Source organism: Betta splendens, chromosome 6 (assembly GCF_900634795.4).
Source record: "Betta splendens chromosome 6, fBetSpl5.4, whole genome shotgun sequence".
NCBI classification, from domain to species: domain Eukaryota; kingdom Metazoa; phylum Chordata; class Actinopteri; order Anabantiformes; family Osphronemidae; genus Betta; species Betta splendens.
In genome coordinates this window covers 13,494,351-13,504,962 of record NC_040886.2, presented here as the reverse complement: position 1 = coordinate 13,504,962, position 10,612 = coordinate 13,494,351, and the positions used below count along the sequence as shown (strand labels likewise).

Sequence of the window (10,612 nt, the reverse complement as noted above, 5' to 3'; positions counted from 1 at the left end):
TCACTAGAGGCTACTGTATAATGTGCTGCAGCTGAGGCAAGAAAATGTTATGTCAGTCTTTTATTTGCTTGAGCATAATAAGTGTAAATCAATGACACTGACACTGATAATGAAACTTGTTTATTGTCGAAAAACACAAGGTGATGAGATGAATTCGTTATTTTGACCAAAATGTCTCTAATTACAAATTTGACAAGTAAAACTGGTAAAACAAGGGTTTTAACTGGTCTGGACAGTGATATCATTAAGCAACTGTCTAATAACTTGAGCTTTTCAGTGCGCTGACAGTTAAAATGTTCCACTGATACAGACTACAGCTTAAAGTTGATTAAGATTTACTACTGGAGCTGGTTTAATTGATGCTACAATATCTTGTGCATTGTTATACTGTATCATTTAAGCCATTAAAACCCTACGTTCTAATTCATGCAGTTCTGTTCTAGGTAAGTATAGATCTATGATCGCCTGTGTACGGCTGTGTTAACACAGGCCTTCCTCCTTCAACCTCCACCTCTGCACTGATTTCTGCTTCAGCGCTGACTCGGTGGGGGTCGCGCCCGTCGGGGGACAAAGCGCATGGTCAGGCTGTGCTCGTCCTCCACCGGCTGCTGTGACAGGTTGTTGGTCTGCCTGATGGTGCTGACGGTGCAGCCCTGATGAGGACACACTGTGTAGCGAGACAACAATGTGACCAGGATGGCCTTCATCATGACCATGGCGATGTGTTTGCCCACGCAGGACCTCGGCCCACAGCCGAAGGGCTGGAAGAAGCGACTGGGCACCTGGAGACAGGAGGTCGAGACTCAGCTGTGATTATTTCACGGGAGTTACCGACAGTCTGCCAACTTACTGTTTTATCAAAGTTCATCAGACTGAACTCTTTGGCTTTTGGGAAGAACTCTGTCTTGTGCATGAGACCGATGTTAAGAATAATGTTGGTTCCCTTCCGCACTGTCGTGCCTTCGATGTTGTCATCCTCCAGAGCTTTTCGCATTGTGAAATCAACCACGGGATGAAACCTCATGCTCTCATTGATGAAAGTCTCCATCACTTTCAAGCCTTGATAGTCAATGTTTTCAGCAGTGTTTTCACCTGGAAATGAAAATACAGATCATTGGAATCGCTTCACTGTCAGATATGGTGGAGTGAAAGTGCCTGCGCTCACTCAGCACAGTGTCCATCTCCTCCACCATCCTCCGCTCCACGTCCGGATGCTGCTTGAGCAGCATCAGCATGAAGAAGAGGCTGATGGAGAGCGTGTCGGGCGCTGCGATCACCATCTCCAGCACACACTGCCGGACGTTGTCGGCCGAAAGCTCTCCGTGGTTCTGTCAAGCGGGAAGACGAGGCCGCGCTCATCATCACTCACTCATCATCACTCACTCATCATCACTCACTCATCATCACTCATCACTCCCCAGAAGAGACTGACCTGAGCGAAGATGAGCTCGGTTGCAAAGTCAAGATCCTCGTCCAGCTTTTCAGCTTCGTTAATAATTCGTCTTTTGATTTCAAGAAGGCTCTCCATCGCGTCTTGCAGCTCTTGACTGTTGGCAAGAAAAAAAAACAATACAAAGATCAAGATGGAAAAATGCAGCCAAATATGAATAATGAGGTAAATATCTTACGCTGCTCTCTTATGCTTGTTGTACAGCCACCCAATCTTGAAAAATATATCCGGCTTTATCAGGACGGTTTGCCAGGTTTCAAAGTAGTTGTGTATTTTCATCAGCAAGTCTTTTTCTGAGACATCACGGAGAGAGAGCTCTGAGGAGCTGCAGGCTGGAAACATGACTCAACGAATGAAAAGCAGCTGACCGTTGAGCGGCACCCTGAGGAACAGACGGTTGGAGACGTCCACCACGATGGCCCTCAGCAGATTGAGCGCGTCCACGTGTCCGGAGGCGTTGGTCAGCTCCTGCAGGTTGTCCAGATGTTGGGCCGTGGAGCTCACGCAGACCGCCACTGTTCTCTGGAGGCCGGGGCCTGTCAGGGCTGGAGGAGAACCGCAGGGGTGAAGCACGAGTATGAGCGCGTTAACGTAGCTCGCAGGAATGCACTGGCCTTTAGAGAAGTACGTCCGGACTTTCTTCCACAGTGGGAGGTCGCTGTTGAATATGATCCCCCTCCCTTTCATCCCAATACACTCCAGCCCTTCTGGGCTCCCGAACCTGGCCGTGTACTGGGCGCTGCGCAGCACGTGGTACACCGCAGACGACCTGCGAGCGGAGCCACACTTTATAGGGAACTTTATACTTTATTTCAAACCACGAGCTCGATTTCAAAAGACTTGCCCGCTCAGAATGAGCGTCTCCTCGCCGCTGATCCACACGCGGACAACGCTGCCGTATTTGTTGTTGTAGTAGTTGCACGCCGTTCCGATCCCGGTCCAGATGAACCTGGCGTAGGACAGAACCGGACCGAGTCCTGCCAATGAAGGGGGACCTGGAGGCGGAGCGGAGGTCACGATTAGACACACTTCTGCTGAACTGCCTGCAAAATAATTTGTCCTCAGAGACGCTGGACACATTCTGTGAGCAGATGTTGCTGAATTCATTGCAATTCTACCGCATCACTCAAAACACAAAAGATCCAGAGAGGAACACGTCGGACTGGTTGTTTATGTCTCGTGAAGACAAGAACAAGAACCTTTCCAGGAGCCGTGGACTCCTACCTGGGACGCCTGCGCCGCGGCTTCGCCTCCTGCTGACGAGCAGCAGCAGCAGCAGCAGCAGCAGCAGCAGCAGCAGCAGGAGAGCAGTGACCTCAGGCGCCGTCTCCAGCGGCAGCATCGCGTTCAGAACTCACACCTGAGCAGGTGCTCCGTCTCTGCTGTCTGTGGAGAACGTCTGGCCCGTCTCGTGTTGCTTCTCCGGCTGAGGGGAAGTTTGAGGCAACACCAGCGGTTCAGCGGTTTTTAAAGGCCAAATAAATCCGATTCACGTATTTTTAAATCCCCGCTGGAGCCCTCACTTTGCCCGGTTGCTTGGAAACGCTGCCACTTCGGGGCCACAAGCACCTTTACATGGCAGCGGCGCTGAATAGTCCAAATACCGGCGCGGGCCAAAAACACGAAGCAGCTTCAAAGAAAACAAAAAAACTTTTCTGTTCACAAGGATGCAGAAAGCCCCGGGCCTTTCAGCCGTGGTGCTTTGCATTAGTCCTTTTAATCTGGGCTCGCTTCACGTTTGGCTTTGTCCAGACGAAAGAAACCCCAGCGTCCAATTCATCCCTGAAAGGCTTTTCAGGAGGAAATTAATTAGCTGGGTCAGACTGACCTGCCACAAAGGGAGCACCCATTCACCTCATTTGAAATGTCATCTATACAATTAGCAAATAAGAAGTGTAAGTGTATTTACTGTAGGTACATGGTTGTGGGCTTATAATGAACTCTGGTGCTGAGCAGCTGAGATGCTGTTGATGGGGATGTTGGCTGCACATTTAAGGCGTCACAGGAGACTCGTATCTCAGATTGGCTGAAAAGCAGGCTTCGCTCGTTGCTACATTGACCAAACTGGAATAATGAGGCTTCATCTCAACATAGAAACAATTCAACTCGTCTCAGAAGAGGGATATTCTGACACACACGCGCTCAGATTTGGACTGAAAGCGCTTTTGTAGCTCTTCACAAAGTTCCCCTTGTCCACAACCTATTTATTCATGTCGCTTTCTGCAGGACAGTCTCGAGAGAAAGTACACGGATAATGAGAAGCCCCACGCTGTCCACAGCACATGTCGTTCTGGAAATATGTCAATTAGCTGCTTCTGAATCAAGCAGACACAGACTTTACTGGAACTGTTTCCCAGATGCTGCTTGTTGCGCAATCCATCACGTGGCTGCGTCTGTAGTTACGGACAGATTATGACATGTCTACTCCTCCGCAACAGCTCGAGTGCAGTTTCCCCGCGTGACGCGTCTGCGTGTTGGCCGCGTGTCAGATACGCGCCGCGCGTCTGCGTGGACCCCGGAGCGAGACGAGCACTCTGCGCGCGAGGAGGAGCGTGGACACGGGGCGCAGGCATGAAGGAGAGCGGCCGACTGGGTCTCGGGCGGAAGGCGCTGGCGGCGGGCGCGTGCGCGTGGCTCCTCGTCGGCTCCGCGGCCCTGCTGCTCCTGCTGCTCCGGCACCGCGAGCTGACGCGGGAGGTGGCGCGCCTGGACGCGCACACGCAGGAGCTGGAGCGGCTCTGCCGGCTGCAGGCGGCCATCCTGCCCGCGGCACCGGAGGATGGGGGGGCGAGGAGGCTCCGGCGCAGCAGGAGCGACCAGGAGGAGGCGGAGGGCAAGAAGGACGTGATGATGCTGATGACATACTCCATGGTGCCTGTAAGCGTGGGTGCTGGTTTTGTGGACTTCTGCAACCTCTACTCGACAGCAGAGGCATCCACCAGGTTTAGGTTCAGTATCATAGGAGCGTTTCCTGTCTCTTTTCCCTTGTGGGATGAGACATACGTTCCTGTAATGCAAAGGGTTGTGGCGTCTGCTGCACTGATTTAGCAGGGCTCAGGTTTTTCCAAGCAGGGAGGTGTGATGGCTCCTCCCTCACTTCTGCTCACATCCGCTGGGAAACGGCACATCTCCCGCAGGAGACTGCTGTTCGATAGAAAAGACAACAGCCACACACACGGATTTAAGATAAGAGATGTCCGTCCAGTGACTGAACGTGCGATGCCCTTCTGCTTTCTGTTATTTCCAGGTCAAATCCGTCGTGAACCTGTGCAGCTCTGGAGGAATTTGTTTAACAGGTGCACTTGAAACTTTCTGCCCGCGCTGCATTGTGTTGTCATGCTCGCTGCGGCTCCTCGTGTGTTGACTTGCAGTGAAACTGTGTTTGCGTTTCTTTCAGGTCCACCCGGGCCCCCAGGTAAAAGCTGGAAGTTTCAGTTTGCCGCATCCGTTCACGAAGAGAGCTGCCTTTGTTTATTTGTTAAGTGCTCTGCCCGTTAGGTTTGCCTGGTAGAGCCGGTTCCCCGGGACCTCAGGGTGCGCCCGGGCCGGAGGGGAGACGGGGAAGAAGAGGTGAGAAGCCTGAGATCTGAGAGGAGAGGCAGATGAAGTCGGAAACAGAAGTCAGTCAGAGGACGAAACAGGCCTCTATTGTGAAATACGGTTACATAACATGAGGATCCCACTCGCTGTCTACAAGAGACCCACTGTTTGTAGCTCCCACACATCTGTTGGAGAATGTTTACTGGACTCAACACAACTTAACTGTGCTGCATGTGACTTTGTGGACAAACTCGTCTACTGGGACTTTTCAGTCTCCTGTGAAGTGAAATGAACACACCTGTCCATGTACACTGCAGGACCCCCTGGGGAAAAAGGACACCCGGGACCTAAAGGAGATCCTGGGCCTCTCCGGCTGAAAGGAGAGACCTGCAGCGACATTCTCATTGAGGGTGAGGGTGACGCCACACTTAGAGCAGAAATGAATCATGTGTCTAATGTGCCTCATAAAAGCATTAGGCTGCTTCCGTTATTTCCTCGAGACCTAATTAGATTTCACCACTGATCAATACTTTTATCATGTGGGAAGTAACAAGCAAACTGAACGAACACTTGTGTGTTGTACTGTACATTTAAAGGTCCCCCCGGTCCAAGGGGTCCACCAGGTCCACCGGGTCCATCGGGTCCATTCTGTTGTTATCCAAATGAAGAAATAAACACGACCATGAGAGAACGCACGCACCAGACCAAGATGTTGATGGGTGAGGATTTGGTTCTCTCTCTTTAACACTGAACCAGCACATATAGTTCAGTTCTTTTGTTTTGGAGATAAAGCAGATTGTAGTGCATGGTCAGTGATGCCCTGCAACACCTCCACAGCCCGCTAGAGGGCAACAGACCACAGCCTCAACACTGACCCATGTCCCCCTACAGAGTCAGCCCCTCCTCTCTTGACCAGAGAGGCCTTCGGTGAAACAGACAGAGAAAACATCAGCAGCTCACCACAGGATAAGAGTGGTAGGATCTCATTTGTACTCGTCATGACGTTCCTGTGTCATATCTTCCAGCTGAAACTCCTCTCTTCCTACAGAGTCACCAACGCCACATGAAGTCTTCAGTGTTACTGATTCTACAGAACGTCCCGACACAAATGAATCAGGTAAATAAAGACAAGCTCAACTTTGACAGCTTTTCTCAAGCTGATACTTTTTTACTTCCTGTACTTCCAGCATTACTCCATCCAGACGATGGCCACAGTGATACCAGCACAGTACTGGTCACAAAGGAGCCTGTAACGCCACCGACAGGTGGGAGGTGCTTTTGAATTCTATTCTGTGGTAAATATTTGCTTCAAGTTTTGTCACTTGAATATTATTTGCAATGATTTCGTTCTGCAGTCCTGTTTTCTGGAGATGAGAGTCACAACAATGATGCGTTCAGGGGCAGTGATATTATCACAAACTCTACAACACAAAGTGGTAAAAAGACAGTCCTGGATTTTACATCAGTTTGAACAAAATCATTTTACTTCAGCTGTTTTGTGCCTGGTTTGATTTTAAAACCTGAATCTGCTTTTATCCTCTGCAGAGTTAGTGCCACATATTCCAGACTACACACGTGACTGGATGGAAATCAACACACAGGATGCTACAGAAGCTCCGCTTGGCTCATTAACCAGTGAAGGTTGCTGTTGCTCATTTATAAAGTTCATGTGAACATATGTGTGACCTCAGTCATACTCAGCTCATCTTCCCTCAGGTTTACAGACACCGACCCCCACTCATAATCCTAGAGATGTCAGTGAGAAACCTCCACATGTACACGAGGAACCTGGTAAGCAGCCATTTGAGTGATAGAACTGTTAATTCACGTGCATGGTATTCCAGGTCCCAAGTCACATTCTTGTTTAAAATGTTCTTTTCTGTTCTTGTTCACTTGGATCTGTCATAAACAGAACTAAATGAACTTAATGTGTGTCCTTGTTAATTTCATACATTTTATTTCCTAGATTCACCATCATTTAATGAGGACTACAGCAATCACTCAATGAATGGCTCCAACCTAGGGAACATTACTGATACACCAATACAATTATTAACAGGTAAAAATATTAGTAATTATTATGGAAGTATGGGTTAAATCAATGACTAATGGTAAAACATGAGTATTTCATTTGATCAAACAGCTCGTCTCTCTGCAGACGAAAACAGCGAAGACCTTAACGGAAACCGAAGCATCGCTGGTAAACTTATGGAAAGTGGTAAGAAACTGTTCTGTTTTAGTATGAAGAATTCATAGTTTTACAACACCCTTTGAATATGTTTAAACATACCGTCTGTCTTTGTTACTATATGTTTAGACTCTTCATACTCGACCCAGGACGAGACAGATTTGACTGCCAACGAGAGATGGACACAAACTGGTCCGACCAAACTAAGCTTCATCAGATGCTTTTGCTTTGATGTCTGAGTTTTTTCTATTCCTGTAGAATCTCATCTTCCTTTTCTGCAGACTCTCCACCAACCGCTTACAACTCGGCTGCTTCGGACGTTACGGACTCTGTGCCACATTTCAACACATACACGCAACCTGGTAAAGAAACGCCGAGTTCAGCAGAAACACAGTGATCGCGTGCCTCATTAACACAGCGACTGCGTTTTGTTTTCCAGAGCTCGTCCCATTTAAACACGACAGCAGCAACACATTTACCCACAGCGACACAGAGAATGTGACAGAAGTGCCAGTAATTGTTTTACCAGGTAGGAACTTCTACAGTATTTTCTTCTTCCTTAAGAATTTTTTAGTTAATTAATGCTGCACATTCATGTGTTGATTTGAACACACGCTGCTGAAGGGTGAGTAGCTGCTCTGCTGTTTGTACATTTCATCTGAGCATTAACAGTCCTTTTACATGTATACTTTACTAATTTGAGTGCTGGTTTGATCAAAACCTTTTACAGCTACTGCAGCATCCTCAACTCCACAGAGACTGGATGACAGAGACAATGTTACTGACTCCGAGAAACCTGGAGACACAAAAAAGGAATCAGGTAAAATACGCAGTAGTGTTGAATCTTGTACCATCTTTTAAAGTTCTCATCTCATTTTTCATTCTCAGTTTTGTGTTTTTCTGATTCCGATTCTAGAGTTAGTCTCGTTTCATCAAGACGACAGCCACAACATCTACAATGATACTAACACAGAGAATGCTACCGAGGCACCAGTGAAACCTTTAACAGGTAAAAATCACTGACCTGCAAACAGGAGCTTTGTGTTTTATGTCTGTTATTGCGTTGGGATAGAGTCTGTTGTGTTTTATTAGGTTTTAAAAGCTCAGGTTCTGTTGATTTGATACCAAAGAATGATGTCCTCAACACCAGTGGCAACGTTACAGCCATAAAAAGTGGTAAGAAACCTCAACCATCAACTTAAAACATGGTTTCAAAGGTAACACTTTCAGGGATTTACAGGATCTAACACCTTTGTAGATTTTGGTAAAGTAATAAGGAGCCTTTTGTCTTTTTCTTTAGACTCGCCTCCTTCACTATGGAACGACAGGTTCAATGTGACCCCCAGTGAGACATGGATAAGAACAGGTCAGAGTTCAGTTACACCATGTCCGCCTCTGATGTAACTGTCGCTGTAGAATAGGTTTACTCACGTTCTGGAATGTGTCTCTGTTTCTTAGAGTGTAACATTGTCACTGTTAAATGTAAGGAGAAAGCCACCAAAATGCAAAGCACGTTCGGAGCCTGGATGTCAGACGCAGCGCGGCTGAATCAAAGCCGGTACTGGGTGGCCGATCATTTCTCAGGTGATTTAAACAGCATCTACAACTCTTCCATGATTCACAGAGTTTGTTAAGTTATTGACTGATTAACAAACTGTCTGAACGTGTTTTCCCAGGTCGCGTTTTGTTTGAGTACAGGAACATTTCAGCTTTTCAGAGCAGACACAACAGAACTATAGACATCGGAAGTTACTACCAGGGATGTGGTCACGTTGTTTACAATAAGTCCTTTTACTTCCACAAAGCAGGAACAAAGAAGCTCATGAAGTAAGAGTCTGACAGTTGTATGCTTGTGTTTTTTTACTGTACTGAACCGATCCACAATCAATGTTTTGATTTTACAGACTGGACCTGAACACTGGGAGAACAAACACTCTGAGCATGGAAAATAGCAGATATCGCAGTCTGAGTTATCTGTTTCAAAACTCGAAAACTTACTTCAAGTTTGCCGTGGATGAAAATGGCCTGTGGGTGGTTTTTGCATCGGACAGCGATGATGACACGATGGTTGCAAAGCTCAACACTGACACCTTCACGGTGGAGTCTGTCATTAACACTGCATATCCCACAACTAAAGCAGGGAACGCTTTCATTGCATGCGGGGTGCTGTATATCACAGATAACAGTGACAGAATGGTGACATATGCCTTTGATTTAATGAAAGAGACTCCTCTTGGTGTCAATCTGCATATAAGGGCAGATAGCAGTACTTTGGCTATGCTGTCATACAATCCCAACAAAAAGCTTTTGTATATGTGGGACAACAGCAGTGTGAAATCCTGCAGAGTTATAATGGAACCAAGATAAAATGCCTGAACTCCAACAGCAGCCTATTGCTGGTTGCAGTTTATTGGCTGCTAAAGACAGAGGAAAGTTATTTTGAGTGTAAATACGTAAATATGACGCAAGCAACACACAACAGGAGCCTTAGCTGAAAGCTTTCGCTTGCCGGACGGCCAGCAGAGCTAAAACAGCGACAGGGTTGGGCCCCAAACGCCTCAGGCTTCACCGTCAAACATAAACGGATGTAATGTAAAGCCACGGCCGACACCTGCTCTTCGAACATGTCTTCAATTAATTTGACACCACTAATGAATTCTGCAAGTGTCTGTGTGTGCCTCATCTGTCAGGGTCACAGTACAGCCTGTTCTCCACCATCTTTTTATGTCCAGTAAACAGGGGATGGCCTGAAAACAAGCTTGTTTATTGGGGTAAAAAGTTAGAATCAATCAATAACTGTTAAAAGGTCAATTGGGTTAATAACATATGACTCGTTTTCACATGACTGCTTTCTTTGTCTCTGTTTACCTCGCAGCTTCCAAGCTGCAATGGCCGGAAATGAGGTGCACTGAGGTTTAGCATGTCTGTAGTTTGAAGGTGAAGGGTGGTGGGTTTAAAAGGAAAAATAACCAGAAAATTGTTCACATATCATACACCTGGGGCGCTCAAGATAATTATGACATGTTTTTCTTTATATCACTTGTCTTGCTCTTTTTGAATTATTATATAAAGTGTGAAAATAAAAATGTTTTTTTTCTACTAATAAATTTTAATGTCACAGTAAAGACACAGTATTGATTTTTACTCAGTGGCACATTGCAGCAGAATGTCACCAGAATGTTAGAGAATGTGCTTGTTATCTTGTGACGTGATCATATTGAAGAAGGAAGGTGACTACTCAGTCTTCGTGACTTTTGTTGTTCTGGCCTTAAACCTTCAGCTCAAGATAAGAGGACAAGGTTAACGTCATGTTTGTAGTAAACTAGTTTTCCAAAATCCCAGTTATGTAAAAAAGATAGACGTTTGGCGTCAAGCTACTAGTTGTTTTATATATGCATACTTGTATTCATGTTTTAGCTTGTATTAACTATTGC

The 10,612-nt window shown here is 46.7% G+C and overlaps 2 protein-coding genes across 5 annotated transcripts; one reads left to right on the top strand and one right to left on the bottom strand.

Moving 5' to 3' along the window:
* Positions 1 to 104: 104 nt before the first annotated feature.
* On the bottom strand, positions 105 to 2,923 carry LOC114857594 (aromatase). Of its 2 annotated transcripts, XM_029154220.3 has the most exons (9): positions 2,675 to 2,923; positions 2,295 to 2,445; positions 2,065 to 2,219; positions 1,819 to 1,995; positions 1,629 to 1,743; positions 1,433 to 1,547; positions 1,166 to 1,328; positions 851 to 1,092; positions 105 to 782 (listed from the first exon to the last, which is right to left on the bottom strand). In XM_029154220.3, the coding sequence occupies exons 1-9, from the start codon at positions 2,790 to 2,792 to the stop codon at positions 531 to 533; spliced, it is 1,488 nt and encodes a 495-aa protein (XP_029010053.1). In that variant the 5' UTR covers positions 2,793 to 2,923; the 3' UTR covers positions 105 to 530. The 2 variants fall into 2 exon arrangements, with proteins under 2 accessions (XP_029010053.1, XP_029010052.1); XM_029154219.3 differs by having other exon boundaries at positions 1,819 to 2,219.
* A 924-nt stretch (positions 2,924 to 3,847) lies between these two features.
* Positions 3,848 to 10,303, top strand: LOC114857581 (gliomedin-like). Of its 3 annotated transcripts, none has more exons than XM_029154192.3 (24): positions 3,854 to 4,327; positions 4,698 to 4,746; positions 4,848 to 4,865; positions 4,949 to 5,020; positions 5,308 to 5,400; positions 5,587 to 5,709; positions 5,882 to 5,965; positions 6,039 to 6,107; positions 6,178 to 6,255; positions 6,346 to 6,426; positions 6,536 to 6,631; positions 6,707 to 6,781; positions 6,957 to 7,049; positions 7,149 to 7,208; positions 7,308 to 7,370; positions 7,460 to 7,540; positions 7,618 to 7,707; positions 7,909 to 7,998; positions 8,095 to 8,187; positions 8,271 to 8,354; positions 8,479 to 8,544; positions 8,637 to 8,762; positions 8,855 to 9,005; positions 9,083 to 10,303. In XM_029154192.3, the coding sequence occupies exons 1-24, from the start codon at positions 3,863 to 3,865 to the stop codon at positions 9,543 to 9,545; spliced, it is 2,763 nt and encodes a 920-aa protein (XP_029010025.1). In that variant the 5' UTR covers positions 3,854 to 3,862; the 3' UTR covers positions 9,546 to 10,303. The 3 variants fall into 3 exon arrangements, 2 of the variants coding, with proteins under 2 accessions (XP_029010025.1, XP_029010024.1); XM_029154191.3 differs by having other exon boundaries at positions 7,134 to 7,208; XR_005897831.2 differs by lacking the exons at positions 8,855 to 9,005; positions 9,083 to 10,303 and having other exon boundaries at positions 3,848 to 4,327; positions 7,134 to 7,208; positions 8,271 to 8,395; positions 8,637 to 8,686.
* Positions 10,304 to 10,612: the final 309 nt, after the last annotated feature.